Source organism: Rutidosis leptorrhynchoides, unplaced genomic scaffold (assembly GCF_046630445.1).
Source record: "Rutidosis leptorrhynchoides isolate AG116_Rl617_1_P2 unplaced genomic scaffold, CSIRO_AGI_Rlap_v1 contig461, whole genome shotgun sequence".
Lineage (NCBI taxonomy): Eukaryota > Viridiplantae > Streptophyta > Magnoliopsida > Asterales > Asteraceae > Rutidosis > Rutidosis leptorrhynchoides.
In genome coordinates, this window is record NW_027266695.1 from 46093 (window position 1) to 66722 (window position 20630).

General features: G+C 32.9%; 3 protein-coding genes across 3 annotated transcripts; 1 reads left to right on the forward strand and 2 right to left on the reverse strand.

Moving 5' to 3' along the window:
* Positions 1–634: 634 nt before the first annotated feature.
* Positions 635–1912, reverse strand: LOC139883861 (transcription factor TCP2-like). Its single transcript, XM_071867976.1, has one exon. The coding sequence runs from the start codon at positions 1910–1912 to the stop codon at positions 635–637; it is 1278 nt and encodes a 425-aa protein (XP_071724077.1).
* Positions 1913–11338: 9426 nt separating this feature from the next.
* On the reverse strand, positions 11339–14205 carry LOC139883862 (probable inositol transporter 2). Its single transcript, XM_071867977.1, is given in 11 exon segments — positions 11339–11448; positions 11451–11634; positions 11636–11796; positions 11799–11841; positions 12282–12881; positions 12957–13002; positions 13004–13062; positions 13146–13481; positions 13856–13926; positions 14071–14094; positions 14097–14205. Coding segments are annotated over 11 exon segments (1743 nt in total).
* A 5075-nt stretch (positions 14206–19280) lies between these two features.
* LOC139883863 (glutaredoxin-C1-like) lies at positions 19281–19745 on the forward strand. Its single transcript, XM_071867978.1, has one exon. It carries the CDS (start codon positions 19281–19283, stop codon positions 19743–19745), a length of 465 nt encoding a protein of 154 aa, XP_071724079.1.
* The last annotated feature ends 885 nt before the right edge of the window (positions 19746–20630 follow it).

The following is a 20630-nucleotide window of genomic DNA, read 5'->3' on the forward strand; positions in this document are numbered from 1 at the left end:
ACTTATGATTTTTAATTGGTCCATTGATAATTACTCCTAATTTATGAACTTCTAATGTTTATTATCACTTTTGTCTGTTTGCCTACGTGCATGACGCTTTCTATCACATATTCAAGCAAAAGTTTATCTTTTTTCCCCTTAAACAAGAATTCCAACACTTGGCAGATACCTACAGTCGGTTCATCTATTGCCAAATGTTGAAGTTGAAGTGGTAGATCGAATAATATATAAACTAGTGATTCCTAAAGCTAATAAATATATTAAATTAAAGCTACTGAAAAAGCGAAAGCAGGTTGTTTGTAATACTCTGGGCCTTTGTCAACATAAAAAAAAGAAAATCAGGTATTAATGATGCTTGGAAGAAGGGAACAATGAAGAAGACAAGCAAGGAGACAACCACCGGATTCCTTATTATTCACATTTATCCATACAGTATGCATTAAAAAATTGTTATTTTTGGTCACCAAGAATTCAAAATCATGGAATTTATGTACTATAGTTCTATAGTATGCAAGCATCACCAAAATGAACAGTAAAATTAATCTCAAGCTAAAAAGGAAGTAATTTGAATGTGTAATGAGCTTGAACTGAAAATGTATAAACAACTAACCTGAGAGAAAGAGGAGATGATCAATTAATGCTTTCCTTTGCCCTTCTGATCTGGGTGGCGGCTGCCCGTTCCATCACCATATAAGTGTTGCAAGCGGGCGTCTAGTCCATGAGGAAACAGGTGGTGGTGGTGGTGGTCGGAGGACGGCGTTGTTGTATTGCCGAAGAAGAAGGGTAAGTTATTCGTTCCGTCTAGATGAGGAGCCGGAGCATACCTCTGATGATGGGGTGGCACCAAAAGAGACGGTGACGATGAATTGGACTGAAGGGTCCCCCTATTGAAACCAGCAAGGTTGAAGTTTAGATTATATTCTGCTCCACCGCTGGCGGTGGTGGCCGGAACCAAATGGTGGTCAGGAACGAATGAGAATTGGGGATGTGGACTCTGGTTTAGTTCGTGATTGTTGAATGGCGACATTGATACATTCCCCAACTGGAAATTAGCTGATGAATGCTGCTGAGGACGAGAAAAAGATGAAGACGAGCCTAATAGAAGCCCCGAACTGAAATAATCCATAGGTGGCGGTGCTGACGGCGGCAGCCACTGTCTAGGGTTTTGATTCGCCGTGGAATGGCCGCCGCCACCGGCACCGGTGAGTAGCTCAGTGAAAGAAGAATTCGGCTGCGAGATTGGAATCTGATCTTTCTCTAATTTGGCTGCTCTCTCCCTAGCTCTCTCTCTAGCCTTGACTCGATTCACTCGGACATCCGACCGGGAAAGCGACAGGCCACCGGAACCTTTACTGGTGTCGGAAGTGCTACTACAAGCTGATTTCGATAATGAAAGGTGTTGACTTTGATTTTGACCAAAACTTCCGTTAGGGTCGCCATTCAACTGATCATCTACATCAGCTGAATCACGATCAAACTGATCTCTTTTCTCATCACTCAATTGCTTCGGCGTCTCGGGAAAAGAGCCCTCAAGTGACGGAAGCTCCAAAATTGCATCGGACGCCGCCTTAATCAGCCACTCGACCGCTTTGCTAGGCTGATCGTAACCCAAACGGTCCTGTAGATCGTAGAATTGAATCGCCGTTGTGACCGATAACCTGACTCTCCGGTCTCTCAAACCTTTCGAAGTCCACACTTTGCTATGCCGATCTTTTCCGCCGGTGGCGCGTGAAACCCTAATTATCCTCGAAGAAGGGTGCCATCCACGGAGCCGATTAGTTGGAAGTACGACGCCGTTTTCTCCATTATTTAAAGAAGCAGTTACATTTTTGAGCTGATCAGCATCGTCTTCATCATCTGAGAACTTGTTATGATTATTACAAACTTGAGTCTGAATCTCCTCCACCTCCATAACAGTACTTTCATGCCTCAACAAACCAAGAAACTCAAAAACCCCTCCAATTTTTCCTTTCTCTATGGAAAAAAAATCCTCTTTTTTTTGTTAAAGGGAAGATTTTTTTTGATAGTGATTTTTGTTGGTGGGTGAAGTAGTAATGAAGAAAAGATCAGAGGAAAGAGAGGTGGGGTTAACTATTTATGAATTGATGACAATCATACAGTCAGTAAGAGACTTTGGCTGGCTTGTTGGTGATGATAAATAAAAATGGCTTCTTTCTTCCTTCTTTAATTTTACCAGCTGCTTTGATATATCATAGTCTAAGTCAGGAAAATAATCAGTCTTTCTTTGCAATTTAAGCTTCTTTCTCTCTCCTTTGAGCTTTTTGCAGTTGCAGTCTCTTTTGGTTCGTTTCAGCTCTGCAAAAAACAAAACTCATATGGTTAAACAGTAATTAGCATCTGATAACTTCAAACGTACAGTTTCACACTCAATTAACAATTTTACTGCTTTTCACTTTAATTTTGACTAAAGACTAGTAATTCCTCTCTAAATTGGGAGATCTGAGTTCTAGCTAGATAGGGTGTAGAGTGTACTTCTTCATTTTACAGTTAAAGCTATTCATTCATTTATATAATTAAGCAGCTTAATTAAAATAAGGTTTTTGAAAAGAATGCACTTTGTTTTCTTTCGTTCTGAGCTTTTCTGCTTCAAAACAAAACAAAGCTTAAGAAGAAGCAGAAAGTATTTAAAGCTTTGTCTGACCCTAAAAATGGCAGACATTAGCAACACTAATGAGCCTCTCCTCATATAAATTAAGCATAATTAAATAAAAAGGACCAAAAAAATAAAAATAAACCCTATATTTCACTGTTTCAAAAATTACCAACAACGAACAAGAATGTCTAACTTAGAATTTAAAAAAATTACCTACTTTGTTGGGCAATGTTGAGTGATTGTAACAGGTGTCAAGCTCTTACATTCAAATCAAATTTTGGCTCCATAAATGCATTAAGTTCCCACCATCTTTGTTTAAGGTAAAATTGTATCAAGGTACAAGTCTGGCAAAGCACACAGATCTGATTTATCTTTGAAGGAGAATAATTAAATGTACGAACACAAGGGACAATCAAAGCTGATTATATTTGATAAAGCTTCAAGAACTCAGCTGCTTATTCCCTGCATTCAAAACAACAAATCAGACAGAAATTTTATATTTTTTCTTACAATTAAATTCAATCAGTCCAGAAAATTATTGGAATTTATTAAAAAAAAGCTAGCTTTGTGCAATAAATGTAGAAAAAGTTATTGCTTTTCAATTTTAAGCTGAAATTTTTAGCTCATTGAAGAAGAAAAGATGAAAAAAATTAAGACTTTTTAGGATTATAGCTAAGATATCATGTAATTAATGTTTGTATGGTAGTATATCCACCTTTTGATACAAAAAATTAAATGGAAGTCGGCATCATCATCATCTTAAATAAACAAATACATACTAGCTGAATTTTAATTAAGAAACCTTATAGTATAATTAAAACCAAATCAAACCCCACCAATTAAACTAGGGCCCTAGGTTTTAAGGCTATTAATGTTTGTTTTTAAGTGAAGAACAAAATCAGGGAGATCCAGAGAGATGAAGGTTTAGAAAATGAACTGTAACCTAACTTAATTAGCTAAAGCTGAGAGAGAGAGAGAGAGAACCTTACTTTGGTAGTGATAACTGATAAAACTAGAAGCTTGTTAACTGAGTAGTTGTTACTTGTTACAGTTATAATCCTAACTGAAGCAAATCGCCGGGCTTATCGGGAAACGGCAGACATAGCGCCGTTTTACAGCACACACTCTAGTACTATACCCTGCCTTTTTAAAAATATCTCTTTCTCTTTCCTTATTTCTTTGTGCGCAACATTTTTGGATTAGTACTTCTAATTCCTTATCTATTTTTGACTAATTCATCTATGTAATTTATATATATAATTACATTAAATCAATTCCGATATTTATATGCCTCAGCATAATTAGATGTACCGGTTAAATTGGCCTCCAATTGACCTAATAATTAAGAATATTATATTATGACTTATGACCACTATTAATATGTCCATTGAAACGTAAAAAAAGAAAATCGTAAGGACAGTGACCTAATGGTTCGATATTTTCTGTTCAGAGTGTGCGGAATTTGGAACATTTGAAATTTTTGAGTAGTTTGTATTATGAAAAAAAAAAAAGTCGATTGAATGATCGATGCTTGAGAATTTAAAAGATCAGTAGTGAACGAGTGATATTGGAAAAGGACATTGATTTGAGAAAGCTCGAAAACTATCAATTTCTGGGGTTTTTTTGCTATTATGGATCTTTCAATTTAACGAACCAAACGTGACAGTTGAGTTTAGCCATATAGCTAGCCCGAGAACTAGTATAATAGTGATTCAAGAAAACAAGAGAACTAGTATAATCTTTTTTAGCTTCAAATTCACATTTTATTCTCAAGCTACTCATTATGCTTTTATCTCAGGATCTTCAAAAAATATAAAAATGCTTTTATCAGGCTGAGCATATTAACATTTTCTGTAATTGTGGAGACTAGGAACTTATGCTACAACTGTCGTGGTGGGACGGCGCCATCCATCAAGTTGGACATAGTTCCATTGAAGTTATACTTTTAAATTTTATTGAATTATTTTTTCCCTATTATTTTCAACTCTGTTTTTTAATTTATAATGTCACATATAAATGGAGTAATTTATAGTACAAAATAGAACCGACCCATTAAAATTGAAATATTGAGAACTTGTCCAGTATCCACCAGTAGAAAGTTTTGGTCCATAAGCCTGGCCAAGTGACCCGTGGGCGTGACTCCAATAATAAAAAGTGAAAGTCGGTGAATATTTTAAAATAAAATAAATGAAAATTTGTGGAGAATAAGGAAAATAGTGTCATGATTGTGAACCAAATCACAAAATGTCTCCCACAGTTAAGATACTTAAAAAAAAAGGTCAGGGGCTAATCTCTAATTAAGTGGAGTAATCAGTATAGCTAGAGTAGCAATGCGAGGTGTGTTTCTCGCAGTTCCATGCTAAATCACTTGCCGGTTAAAAAGAAGCAAATCTATAACTTAATTAATATATTTCCCATATAAAAGTATCTAACCACCACATAAGTAAGCTGAATTTTTCGACTTTTCTACTTTTTTTCGATTAAATCAAATTTTTTTGTGTTATCTTTATATTAATTTCGATAAAATTTATTTTTTTATCGATTAATTTGCAGGATTAAAACCGGACAAAAATCGATGAAATTAAATTTACACCAAAATAATATTTTCGTCATTTCGTATTCATGGTGTGCACCTATTTTAATTCTAATGTGGATTTTGCACGATTCAAAAGATAAACATAGAGTCTTCATGAAGTTGTACTCCAAAGTTTTTTTGAAGGTACTCCAAAGTTGAGTACTTGCAACTTGAAGATGATGGTCACTTCTTAAAAAATCAGGATAAAAATATCGGAATAAAAGAAATGTACTTGATTAAACTAGTTAAAGTGAAATCCGTACTTAATTAGTATTCATAATGATGGAATTAGACAGATTAATCAGGCTTTAACCCATTTGGGTGAGTTATTTATTCTATACAACAAGTGGCAAGTTGGATTGTTGACAGACTTCGTGACACGCTCGAGATAGTGAGTGGGCAGGCACAGGCACGTGTCGTTGTCTGAACAAGAGACTATGTATGCGAGTGTGTAATCCATCAATGCATTGGCTGACTTCTCGATGATAAAAGAGATCAGGTTAGCAAGTGTCATTGTCTTGATCAAACTAGTATTAAGCTGTTTAAGTACTTTAACTAAAGCATCAAAGTACTTATAATTAACTTCCTTTTAGATTGTATTTTGGTACCCTCAAAAAAAAATATATTGTATTTTGGTCGGACTTTGATCGCAATCAATAGAATCGATTACGGTCTGATCAATTAAAATTTTAAATCGAACTCAATTGAAGTGATTAAATGTATTTAAAAATTCTAAGTAATTTATCTGATAATAATATTATGATAACAAATTTAGAAAAAGATAAATAGTCTCAAAAGGTATCTTGTGTTTTACAAAGTCTCCATTCCTTTCACAATTGAAATTCTCCCACTAAAAAAAACAGGTCAATTACTAGTGCCATTCCGTCTTAATAATCTTCCAAACTCACATCTCTTTCAGTAAAAAATCTTTAGCTTGCATTTACAAAATTCCTAAAATCATTTTCTAATTGGAGAAAAAGATAGGTTATATCTCAGTAGTCAAACATGGGCAACAAATATTCCCGAATTAGGAAAAGCAATTATTGGCTGCACTCAACCTGCCTAATATTATCAAAAATGCTTAAAACTAAAAAGTATTCCAAGAATTAAATTCTACGCAATATTATACAACATCCGTTTTAATGTTTAAGTTAAAATAAAATTGTCTAGACATGATGAAAATATTATTATCAAAGAAATATTTTTAAATTATATATAGTGTTTTAGTCAATTTAAAAATGTATAAAATTTTATTTTAACCAAAATATTTTTAATATATTTGATTAATTATATCATGTTATTTTAAATAAAATATAAGTATTATGATGGAAATAGTATATGCTGATGCTTGTATAGATATACACTTGATAGTAGTAAATGTAGAGAAATTCTTGCTTATAAAATATAAGCACATATATATGGAAATCAAAATTAGCCATTTGTATCTAACTTGCTATGTATTGATGGTATATTTATTAATTATAAAAATGATTAATTAAAATTGTATAATAAAAATTGAAATTAAATGTTTAGACTTCAATCACGAATCTAAAATCTCCATCTGAATTGAACGTATTCATAATGAATCAAGAAAAAAAAATTTGATTTTTTTTTTAAATACAAAAATAATGAATCACATAATTTATTTTTTTTAAAAAAAAAAACTCTAGATGAAGGTTTAGGTTCTAATGCCGAAAATGAAAATATATAAAAAAAGAGAAAAGAAAAAAGAGAGGATGATATTTTGGGGCTGGCGTGGAGAAATTTTGAGGGAGAAGAGATTACCCAATTTATTTAAATTTCCAATTTAATTTTATATTTATTTTTTATTTAGTCATTTTTATCAATTGCAAGATAATTTTAATTCACTAAATGACAAATAGTTGATTTTGATTAACATATATATATGCTTATGTGTTACATACTGTATGGACAAGGATTTCTCGTAAATGTAATACCAACATTTGAGAAATCCAAATCAAATAGTGATAGAAAAACATTTATATTAAAATAGTTCATTCTCTATCGAGGTTTGACTATCAATTTGTCAATCATATGAATTAATTAATTTATTTTTCTTTACCTTTGCTTAAAAGTATAGTGTTGGTAACTTGTCGGTAAGATCCAATTAGGCCACACTGGTTAGATTTTACATTTGACTTCACTCTGTTTTTGACACTTGTTTATTTGCAAGATTAAGACCATACTCTTTTGTCCATCCCCCATCTCTACCTTTCCAGTTTCCAGGTCAACAATTTTCATCTTATTACACATTCAAAAACCATTTTACGATCCATCATTCGAGCATAATGGGCCTGAGCAACCTCAATTCAAACGATCAAGGTCCGTTGTATGAATTTTTAGGCCCGTTACATTATTTATTCGAGAATTAATTCATACAATATTCGTTTGGTGTGCCGGAGCCCAGAAGTAAGAACTTTATGGCCCAAACATGACTTATCAGTCAAGAGGCAGAGAGAGATTTCGAATCAATCCTTTTCTTTTTCTTCTTCCTAATAGAATTATTATTGGAGCTCTATTACTATGCATATACAAAGTGACTTGATATATATATATATAACATGATTCTTCGTTAATATATATGAGAGACTTGTTTTGGAATCATAATTAAAAGCTCAATTAAAAATCGTATAAAAAGCAAATATGCATTTGATATTAGCATTCAGGATATATAAGTATTGATTTCGAAACTTACAAACATGTAATTGATTCAATGCTACACTTCAGACTCCCGATGACACCTTAATAATCTCTATCAAAGAAAATCGAACCAATTCGAGTTTTGGAAATGACCAATGTTGTATATCTATTTATAAGCTCTAGATGATTTACTTCTAGTATTTCGATCTCTTTAATTTTCATTGATCAATCAAGTTGTCCAATTGAAACAAAAAAACAAATTATCAAATGAGACATTTTTCGTTACCTTTCCTACCAATGAAATTAAAAAAAACAAAAATAATAATGAATCTGTTTGGAATTGTTTTTGTTTTTTTGCTTTGTAAAACTGTTTAAATATCAAGTCACGGAACTGTTTTCTAAAACGATATTCAAAAAATCCATTTGATTGAAAGCTTTTTAAAAATTGTTTTTAAAACATAAAAAATGATTTTATTTTTTTTTAAGTAAACGGGATTGCCTTTCTATTGAATTAAATGATCCATTAAGGACCAAATCTAGTAGTACATGGGTAGGAAGATCGTTCTGAGAAAAGGATACAAAACAAGCAAAGTTATCTGCCTCTTTAATTTTACTCTCTCTAGTTCACCAACATTATTAAACTTTCTTCCTCGCTGTTTCACATCGTCAATAAGCAAGCTGCAACTCGTAAAACTTCTGCCTCTTTTGTTAAATTCCGCCACCAAGTTTTGGCTATCTCCCTCCACGATAATCGAGTTGAACTGTAGTCTTTTAGCCATTTCAATAGCTTTGGAAGCTGCAAAAGCCTCAGCTGTCGGTGCATCCTCCATGTTTCTTGCAACTCAAATACTCTTAAAAAAAAGTCAATAAATCAGTAAACACAACCACACTCTCTCAGACAAAATCGTCCAAAAGTTCAATACTTAGTAATTTTAACTAACTAAATTCAATACAGACACAGGAAAAATGAAGACCATCCCCATTATTCAATCAAAAATAGACCAGAAACATTTTTAACAACTTCCATATTGAACTGTAACAATCCCTTACAGATACACTCTAGTAGACATACTCTCCCCACACTTATTTGATCTTATCAGTTAAATTTTTTTTAATAAAGTACAGCTAAAAGAAAAAAAATTTGAACAAAGTAAAGTTCAGAGTATGATAAAAAGAAGATTACCTATTGAACATAATTAGCATGCATTACAACGAGCATGCAGAAAAGAGTGATAGCAATGCAGAGATATATGTACTCTAAAGGAGCTCTAACTTTGGACCTTAACACCTGAGATTATCTCTCACGAACTCTGATCAACGTCTGCTACAGATCCATTTTAAAGGAGCTCTGCCATTAAAGATGAAGATTAGAAATTGTTAGCCCCTATAGTTCATAGAAAAATTCAATATGATCATCACTACTCTTCAGAGAAGACACTTTCTGAAAAGAGAAATCCAAAATCATGTAGACATTTCATCGAACATGTTCTGCTCATCAATTATTTGAGCAACATAGAGCATCAATTTTGTACTTAAGCTAATACCATCAACTCTATATCCAGAGTTGGTCTCTAATTCAATAAAAAACAACCCATAGATGACATAATTATCATAACTCAAAAGACCGATTTCAATCTACTACTGAATTTAATGCTTGCACTACGAAAGTAACGGAGAGCACTAGCTCCAGACTTTTATTATTATCACCAGGATTAAGAAACTAAGGATAAATAAAACCTGATTAAGGAATCTCTGACATTGCATCGCCAACTAAAAGCTTCTTCTGTGTTCTCGCCAGCCATTAACACTCCTACACTCCTGCTTTGTCCTTCTTCGAGAAAGACGAGCTCAGATAACCCGGAATCGGAACTCTAACAGCTTCAATATTACAAACATTTTCCTCCAAAACTCTATATACACACTTAGATAATGTTGTTCTGCGTGTTTTGTCAAAACAAAAACATATAAAAGTTGTTTTCTAATATTTAAAAATAACTTTTTCAAAACAGTTTTTAAAACAAGTGCAAAAAAACTCCACTCAAATATGTTTTTATTGTTTTAAAAAAAAAAAAACAATAATTTTTAAATACTATTTCAAACAGGCCCAATAAATTTTGCCCCTTTCTCAATGTATAGTTAATAATGCATTCACAACTGGCCATACTTAACGACTTGAAAGTCATGTATCAATGTGTTGCATTGATGACCTTCAAATAGCATTTTTGAATGTTAAAAACTGGGCTAATTAGGGCTGGATAAAATCGGTTTCGGTCGATTTTTTTAAAAAATTTAACGAAGTGAAAATAATCGATTATCAAAATTGATGTAGCAAAATCAAATCATTTTATAATTGATTTTATCCGAAAATCAATTGATCGGTTTTGGTCGGTTTCGGTTTTAACCAACTGTCAGATCCCATTTTCTTGAGTTTATAGCTTCATGAGCAAAAAAAATAACTGTATATAACAGAAGAAACTTCATACCAATAAGGTCCATAAAACTCAAACGCAACAATGATCTTTTTCTTGATTACTCTCTTCCTGGCCATGACCATAGGCTGCTTCATCTTTCTTAAAATGATTTGTATTTTTCTTCCAAGAAGTGTGAAGCATTCACTCAGGATCCTGACAGATTGGCACCTTGAACAAATAAATTGTCATTGAAACACATATACTTTTATCGGTATATAATTAGTGTTGAATCATAAATGAGAACAGAAATTTAATAACCTATAGGGATTGAACATCCATTTGATCACTTCATCCAAAGTGCTTGACTTGTTCGCATCAATAAAACGTACTATAGACAACTACAGTATTACGTACTATGGACCTTTTTTATGGGGAATTAACTGCTCTGTAGTTTAAAAAAAAAAAAATCTTCTCCGATTTTTCTGCCGCGTCTCTTAATTAATTAAGTGAAAAATTCAGAAATTTCCTCATTACAGATAAATCACTTATCTGATTTTTGGATTCTGTTTTGGAAACTTTCGGAAGATCCTCTTTTATTATATTAATAGATTCTCTTATAAATTTCCAACATTCATTTCACACGAGTTGAATTACTGTCACTGATTTCTCAAAAGAGTAAATGCCGATTATTAGTCCACTGCCTGCATTCTTGTCTTTTGTCTAACGATCAACCCCGAAATTTGCGAAAAATAAGAATTTGACGGTCATATCAAATATATATTTTTTAAAAACATTTCTCATCACAAGTAAATACTATTACCGTCTTAGATGCAAATTTTTACATACAATTTATATATAAAAATTTGTATTTATTTTGGGACGGAGATAATACAATTTAACTATACGAATTTCGAAAAGAAAAAGAAAATAAAAATTAAACTATACGAGGTTTTCTAGTAGTACCGTTTCATAGCGCATATAAATCATGAATCATTATGTTCGAAATGTGAACTGAGTATATGATAAAGCATCACTGTCACTAATGAGTAATGACTAATCTTCATATTTTCCATTATTTTAGACAGCTTGACTATTCTTCTTTTCATTACTCATTGGCTCATCTTTACTAGTCTCCTTCTCCCAGAACCTAAAGTGAAAAGCTCTAGTCTCCAGCATCCTTTCAACCCTTCAATCGGCAATCCTTTCGTTTCCGGCACGCAAATCAAGACAAACACCAGTGCCACAACAGAGATTATTCCGAATATTAAGAATGTCCAAGCCGTCCCAATTGCGTGCGTTAGACTCAAGAAGGATTGCGCAACAATCAAATTTGAAATCCAGTTAGCAGTGGCAGCTATTCCTCCACATATTCCCTCGGAATCTCAAAGGATAGATTTCGGAATTGACAATCCATGGAACAGTTCCCATTCCTGGAGAGAAGAAGATTATGTAGAGTGCTAGACCAATCAATGCAAGCCAGCCGAGTTCGCTCGGACACCCTCTCGTGTACCATTGCCGATGGTCATTACCACAATGGCCTTAGTCGTATCGTTCGAGATCAAACAAGCCCCAGGATTTAGCTGCAATGTAATATTGTTTTATTAAAATAACAGTCATAAAGAAAGAAAATAATTCCCAGCAAGCAATCTTACATATTAATGGGAATAACGGTTGCTCCATTTGTGTATAGAGTACAGTATTTAAAGTTTCAAGGTTCTTACTATTAAGCCCTTATACTTGTAATATGTTATTTCTTCGTCCCTATGTACAGTATATAATACTTGTACTTGACATTCATGACATAATAGGAAATAGACCCTTAGTTACACCTGTCGTATTATATACAAACAGTATTTTTTCATAGATTAGTTATGTTATTTCAATGAAGGGTAATAGTGTTTTCACAGGGTGCCGATGAAAGGACTAAATCCTAAGCTGAACAAAGTTATCTGGGTGTTTTTACCAGTTTTAAACATTGGGGTGCATAAAAGTTCTTGAGCAATAATATACAGAGCTTTACCTTGCTAGGAGCAGCACAGAAACCACAATCCGGGGAGGAGGCTTTCAAACATGTCATACAATCCCAATTTGAGTTCCGACCAACGGAACTGTAATCAGGACACGTCATACCAGAGAAAAAGGAAGTTTCGACTTGGCTAACCGGCGGTGAATGATGAGTTGTCTCATAGAAAACACCAGATAAAACCCCAAGAGACAGTATTACACCAACCAAACTAAATATCAGAAGCTTCTTCCTTCCAGTCCTGTCAATGAAGTAAATGCTGACAATGGAGCCGCAAGCATTGAGTCCAGCGGTGACGAGAGAAAGAAGCAATGCTGTTTGATTAGACGCAAAACCGGCTAACTGAACTATGGTTGGACTGTAATACATGACTGTGTTTATCCCTACAAATTGTTGGAATATCTGAAGTCCAACTCCGGCGATTAGTCCTCTTCTGACTGTCTTCGTCGTCAAGAGCTTTGTCAGGCTGATCTTTTCCGATTGACCTTTTTGGTTGATTTCTTCTTCAACTGACTCCTTTAAGTCTAGGATTTCTTGCTCCACTTGATCAGATGGGAAAATCTTTTTTATTATAGATTTTGCTTCTTCTTCCTTTCCCTGTTAGTAAATCATTATTATGATACATATTTTTGTAAAGTAAACTTAATCCTAGAATTAATTAAAAATTTAAACCTTTCTATATAGCCAACGTGGTGATTCAGGAAGGAAAAACATTATATAATTGAACCAGGGCCGGAACTCCAGCAATTCCAAGCATCCATCTCCATGTCCCTGGTGCCTAAATTTACAAAAAATGGCAATCAAATCAATCATTTCTAAATTAACAGGTGCACATTAGGATTTCTAAATGATCTTTTTTACCTTGGTAAAAGCTAAATTGATGAGGTAAGATAAAAATTGGCCACCGGTGATCAGGAAACCGTTTGTACTGACAAGGGCTCCTCTGATTTTGGAAGGAGAAGCTTCGGAGATGTAGAGAGGGGCTGTCATTGATGCCATACCAACACCGAGTCCGACGAAGACTCGACCGACAATCAGACAGGATGAGTTTGGAGCAGCCGCCATTATCACTGCTCCGACGAAGAACAAGAAATCAGCTATCATCAGTGCACTTCTTCTTCCTAATTTGTCGTTTAGCCATCCTCCGATTGCAGCGCCTATGATTGCTCCGGCCACTGCCATGCTCACTATGGTTTCCTGTTACATTCATTTTTTTAAGAGTATAAGGGTAATTTTGACATTTCACCTCCTACCGAGACTAAAATTGAAAAAAAATTCAATGATAAATTAAGAAAGCCAGAAAGTAAGAAATAGAATTTGTGGACAACAAATGGCACTAATTATTTTGATAGGAGGTAGAAAGACCATCCTACCCCACATCATCAAAACGGAATATACGAGAACATACTAATCTTCACATTGTTGTGTAGCTTAGTTAGCTTCATCAAGTTTATGACAATCGCGTCTCAATTTTTTAGTATACAATCAAAAGTTCAATTAACGTTTGTAATCTTCAATTCAATAAGCAATTTAATTATTTATTTTATTTTAAAAAAAGAATAAGAAAAAACCTGTAGAACAGTCTTCTGGTCAACATCTTTGAAGTCATCCCTAATATAAAGCAGAGCACCTGATATCACCCCTACAAAATCCAATCGTCCACTTGATACATGTCAGTCAGTTCTTGACTAATTATTGGATAAATTACGTAAAACGACAAATTACAATCTTGTCCTTTTGCACTGAAAAACATAGCCGACAACACAGAAGGGAAATGGTTACAAACCAGTGTCGTAGCCGAAAAGGAGACACCGATTCCGGCTGAGAAGGCAAGTCGGAGAACATAAGGGTTCTTCCATGCAAGAGAGAAACAATCTCTGAAAGCTGATGCATCCGTTCCTCCATGTATTCCTCCCTCCATTAAATTAGTCTCAGAAAAACAGAGTATTTTGATTTTTCAAAGTCAAATTCAAGAATGATCTCTATTCTTATCCAATATTGAACTAGAAAAACTTGTAAAGAACAGCACTTTCGTCTCAATAAGAATTTTAGAGAGAGAGAGAGAGGGTGAGGAAATATAGAGAGAGAGAGAAGAGAACAGAGTTCTGAAAGGTGGACAACTACAATAATAGGAGGTGGACTAATACAGGATGACTTGCTGTTAAGTAAACGTTTGCTCCCTTGCACAAATGTATACTAATTCTTGCACGATGAGGGCAGTTGTGGTATTTACCCATAAAAATTGTGTCATGGATAGTAATAATATCATAATTAACACATCACTTTATTTATCTTATTATTCGTAGTGTCTATAATTATTTTTCTTTAAAAACATTTTACGTGTGTGACTAAATGATGAATGATGATGTAGTATGAGTGAACTTCTTATATCCTATAATTTCTCAAACACTGATTGCCGCTTTATAGCTATGTTTCCTCCAAGAAGGTTGGGTTTTTTTTTCCTGCAATTATTAAATTATTATAAAAAATCCTCTTTAGTTTTTGGAATTTGGCAAACATGTCCTCATTACAAATGCATAATCAACAAGAGTTTGAGAAATTTGGCAAAACATGACCCACAAACTCACACAATATATACTTGCATGAAATTGAAATTTATGAAATAAAATCCAAAGATTTGGAATTTTGCGTTTAGTTTATGGCAGAGTCCTGAATAAAAGATTCATCAAAGGGTAGAATTAGTTGTCTTCATCTTGGCCTACTACCTTGTCTGGACAGTGGACAAAAACAAGCCAAGATCATATAATAATAAGCAGCTTCTACAACGACACCTCCTCTTTGTGCATGTTTTCATTTGTAGAAAAGACGGTAGACTATTTTGCAATTTAAATATCGAAAACTCTGACATAAATATTAAAAGAACAAACATACTATTTTTCATCTCAAAATAAATATAAATTTTTATATATAATTTATATTGAAAATTTTATATTTATTTTGGAATGGAGGGAGTAATTAGTTTCACAACAACAAACGGTACATTCCATTAATCTCAAGTTACCTATTGAAGTTGGCTACAATATGCATTTTGGAAGAAATCTTTCGAAATTTCTATGTTGTGCGGCAAAATATGTGCCATTTAGCCGATATAGTTTGTTCGTTTCATTTTTCCTTTTTTATAAGCTTCAACTTTTTCCTCTCTCACACCGCAACTCGATCATCTCGCACCACAAATGCAAGTAACCCATGACATAGTTTTCGACCACTCTAGAAACTATCTTTTCAAACGACAACTCTAGAATCTAAGAGATTACGTACAATCGAGGACGATACATGTTTTTTTTAAAATAAAGTTTATAAAAATGATAATTTATTACTCATGGTAACTGAATTTGTGCATGAAATTAGAGGCTGTTTTTATTCTATAGAAACGAGCAATCATCGAATGCATCAAATAAGAAGTTACTCACTCCGGTCTATTTCAAGTGTCTCGAAATGAAAGTTTTAAATTTTAAGAATATAAATTAATATAGAAAAAATAACATGTCTGTCCATTATTTATTATTCAAAAATCAATAAATATTTATTTAAAATTAATTATTTATTTCAATAAATACAATAAATATAATGATAAGACTGGAAAAAAAAACTCAAATTTACATGAATTTCATAAAATAATATTTAAAATAGACCAAAACAAACGAGACAATTGAAGTGGACCGGAGGCACTACTAAACACATACTGTATTAATGTTTCTATGCAATTATTATCCGGCTCGCTGTTTTTACTTTTTACTGAGCTTTTCAATGTGTTTGGTCGGATTCTGGATAATTACTATAAAGTATGCTAATAGCATATGCTAATGATGTTATTTTCAATGAACATTACGCTGCCTTATTTTTCTTTTCTTTTCTTTTGTTCTTATTCTCCACCTTTAATTGGTTTTCCCTTTGCTCAAGAGAGCAAAAATAAATGAACCATGATAAGAAAGAAAGAGATTGGAAGAAGCAAGTTTTCTTGATCATTCGTTTCTTTGTAGAAAATAATTTTGGAAAGAAAGTTTAATTGGCTTTCGATAAAAGTTTGGATAATTCAATTAAAAAGTTCGCTCATTCCAGTTTCCATATTTTATATGGGCTTCTGGCTTTCATTTGCAGCCAAACAATCTGGCATTTGAAATAATCTGAAAACTCAAACCCCATTCTGTTGAAAGTGGGCAGCCGAAGTGGGCTGGATTCATATTTTCGTGTACGTGGTACAGTGCGATACTACAATATTCTTCTAGTATTAATTTTGTATTTTTCTTATGAAAAAATGAGGAAGTAATAATGTAGTTTGACATATTATCAAAAAAATAAATTAAATTTAGTTTGACATTTTACAGTGAGGACAGGTGTATATTTTTTATATACTACCTCTATCCAAAAATAGATGCAAATTTTTACATATAATTTATATTGAAAAATTTGCATCTATTTTAGAACGGAGAAAGTATTATTTTCGTGTCAAAATACATAATATTTTATAATTTTAATTTCGTCCAAATAAACATATATTTATTGAAATTTATTGACTAAATATATTTATATATATAAATGGATCTAGAAATATAAAATATAAAATATTTTAATATTGATAATGGAGGTAGTATATATGTGTAACACTCCGTGAATAGTACAATACCTCTTAGTTTACAAAAGAAAAACAGCGCAATAAAAATTTGTCATAGTATTAAGTAAACGAAAAAACTTACCAAAATTTAGCCATGGCAAATAATTTGTCTTGCTATGAATCTAATTGAACTAAGAGAGGAGCACGTAATTTTTTGATATTTCATAATTAGAGTACTTTAGTATAGAATAATTGATATGGTCTATTGGAAAAGATTTTTCATAAAAAAATAAAATAAAAATTAGTTCCAATCAAAGGCAATAGTAGTGCAGAGAAAGAGACGGGAAATATTAACGAATTAAGCACAATCTGCCGGCGTCACGATCCCCAAGGAAACACTAATGAACGAAAGAAATTAAACTGGCCAGTTACCTTCCATTAAACGACGGCGTCTCATACCTTTCCTTGTCTTATTGTCGTTCATTTTCCCCTACTCTGACTCGCACGCATTTATTAATTAGTTACAGTAATTACAAATTACCTATCAATCGTAAAATAGTACTATTTTTATACTGTTTACACTATTATTTTTTAAATTTTATTATAAATTTAATATATTAATCAATAATAATAATTAGATATATTAATTTTCAATAAAATTAAAATATAAAAAACGTCATCTATCTAGATATGAAAAATATTTATTAATGAATTATTATTATGTGACATAAATAATTCGCATTACAATATTATTATTCTTTTTTTATTTTTTGAGAGTCGATTTTAATTTTTCTAAGAGTCATTGCAATTTTAATTATATTTTTTGAAATTTTACTCAATGCATCTAAATGGACACAAAAAGATACATTGTCTAACAAGTTATTAGAATAAAAAAAAAACATAGTTAACTACTAATCTACAAATGCGCTAATAAGTGCGCTGCCTTATTACTATCTTTACAACGAAAATAAATAAACATGCATGAAAAGTAATTCTTGCCACTTTCTTTATCCCCTCGATGAGTATTCCACTACTAGCAAAACTATTGTCTTTTGAATTTAGCTCAAGAACCAAAGTAAGACAATCTCCTTCAATTTTAATTATAATTAATAATATAGTGAAACTTATTATAATATGCCATAATATGTGATCATGATAGAATAATTAAGATCTTACATATTGAAATTCAAATTTAAGATGTAGACGTTGGAAAAAAGCAATATATATGTATCCTATATGGTACAAAGAAGTGTCACGCTTTAAAGAGTCGACGGAAAATGAATAGAACAGTGCAGAGCCTGCTGCATGCATAAGTAAGCAGATTATATATTTATACAAACAAACACCATGGCATGCAAAAAAATTCATTTGAAGAAAAAGGAAATGTAAGGAAAAGAAAAGAATCATTTTCAGTTAGGTTTGTTGATTGGTACTGAGCCCTAGACCGTATGCAATGGGCCCCGCACTGATCTGTTATCCTGGTCTCAGTTTGTTGTTGTGTAAGTATGTATGACTCCACAGATTTTGTGCTTTGACTGCACACATTGATTTATATGATTTGCATGAGAAAATAATATTACCAAACAAATATTATTATTCCAATATTATCCGGATCTCCACCTCTATATATAAATGTATGGTATCCTAATAATAGGGCATCTTTATTTTTCTCCATATACAGATATAATATAAAGAGAATTCTGAATTCTCTGCAAATATATATTGTGCAAATATAAATCGTCGAAAGGTAAAGGCATGCCTCTTTCTTCAAAAAAGAATTTATAACTGTTTTAAACAGAAAAACGTACGTATGAAATGTTCGTAAATTCAATCCCTTTATTAAATACTTATAAATTTATAATATATTATTTTAAATTTATAATATATAGCTACAGACTATATAGGTAACTTTAATTTGATCATCATTTTCATATATGATTCTTTTCTGCTAGTCTTTGCCCGTACACATACTGCGATCGATCAGAAGGAGAGCTCAACCTCGTCAGATTTTGCCGGGTATCACTCAATTATATATCTTAAATTAATTTATCTTTATCTCTGTTTGTCTCTATCATAAATTTTTTAATTATGGCAGTATATATTTTCTTGCTCTTTTTGTAAGTTATACTTTCTGGTCAATCCCTTATTATAAGAGAAAAAGAAAGAAAATCTTCAAAAAAATAAAGAAATAAATCTTTTATTTTTGGATGGAATTCTTTTTGCCTTTTTTAAATCCCCATAAAAGAATCCATGATCAATCCTTTTATTAAAAACCTGTCACTCCCTCCACACTCTCACACTATAACTTTGAATTCTCTCTCTCTCTAGAATATTGCTCTCTCAATATATCCTCTCCATCGTATATTCATTTAATTAATTAAGAGAAATTATATATATTTTTTTGTGGATCGATCATCATGCAGATGGTAGCGAAATTGCAAACTGGGATTCGAAGCAACAACAAAATGTCAATCATGGATCAAACCGATTCGTCTCAATCAAACCACCACATGATCAATATCTGCTCAATCGACAACATGAATCCATACGAGGTCGTCAGCCAGCTCGTCTCCGGCAACGCCGTCGTCATCTTCAGCGTGAGCAGCTGCTGCATGTGCACCGTGGCCAAGCGCCTCCTATTCGGCCTCGGAGTTGGTCCCACCATCGTCGAGCTCGACCACCACCCCGCCGGCTCCGAAATCAAGGACATCTTGTTCCAGCTAATCCTTCCAGCCGCCGTAGCCACCACTACTAACCACCTCGTCCAGCCTGTCCCCGCCGTCTTTGTCGGCGGAAAATTCCTCGGTGGTATCGAGACACTCATGGCTTGCCACATCAACGGCACTCTTGTCCCTCTCCTTAAAGAAGCCGGCGCTCTCTGGCTCTGATTCATATACTAATATATGATATACCTAGCTAATTAATTACTTCGATAGTAATGAAGTTAGTATTAATTGTCAGAGTAATTAACATCAATTACCTAGGCTTTATAATTACTTTCTCTTCCTAAAAATTAAGATAGAAATTAAATTAGGAGAAAAAAAGGAATTATGTAATGTTTAAATTTTTAATATATCACATGTTTTATTTAATTATAGTATTTATTAATTTCTCTATATTTCTATGTTCATTTTGTCCTTGGGGAAAAAAGAGAAAAGAGATACACCTTTTGCAGTTGATAGTACTGCGCAGATTAGCCACGTCATGATCTCTGGAGGGATTTGCAGACAAAGATTTATTTGTATTCTGTTTCGAGTCGACAGTTGACTAACGGTGCTAATTAACGGTGTCATTTTATTTTAGGAAGTAACTCAGTAAGTTAAGGGCTCGCATGATAGGACTAATTCAATGGGACGACATGAAATTAAGATTAATATTCAGTATGAGATTCGTCTAAACGAGCGTTTGGATCGTAGTACTGAATTCGTCGGACTGTCTATTCCAGTCCTATTGATCGTTTGGGAGAGACGAAGGTCGAAGAAAAAGAAAAAAAGAAGATAGCATTTTATTTAGATATGAATTGCACTAAGGGTATTTTTATCTTTTAAAATTAAAATAAGAGTATTTTGGTAACCTCTCGCAAAAGAGGGAGTCCTACGAACAACAGACTATCTAGTAATATCCCTTCTCCTATTACTAATTAGACCACTGATTGTCGGACTCGTGAAGCTTCCGACAGACTTGTCCGTCGATCCAAACGTTCTTCTTAGAATTCGAACGGACAAGTGCCAAATTTTTTAGTATTATACTGTCCGGGTTAGATATTTATGTAT

Bases quoted from the DNA above. Each gene is read 5' to 3' on its own strand.
- LOC139883861 (XM_071867976.1), bottom strand. From the start codon at position 1,912: ATGGAGGTGGAGGAGATTCAGACTCAAGTTTGTAATAATCATAACAAG.
- LOC139883863 (XM_071867978.1), top strand. From the start codon at position 19,281: ATGGTAGCGAAATTGCAAACTGGGATTCGAAGCAACAACAAAATGTCA.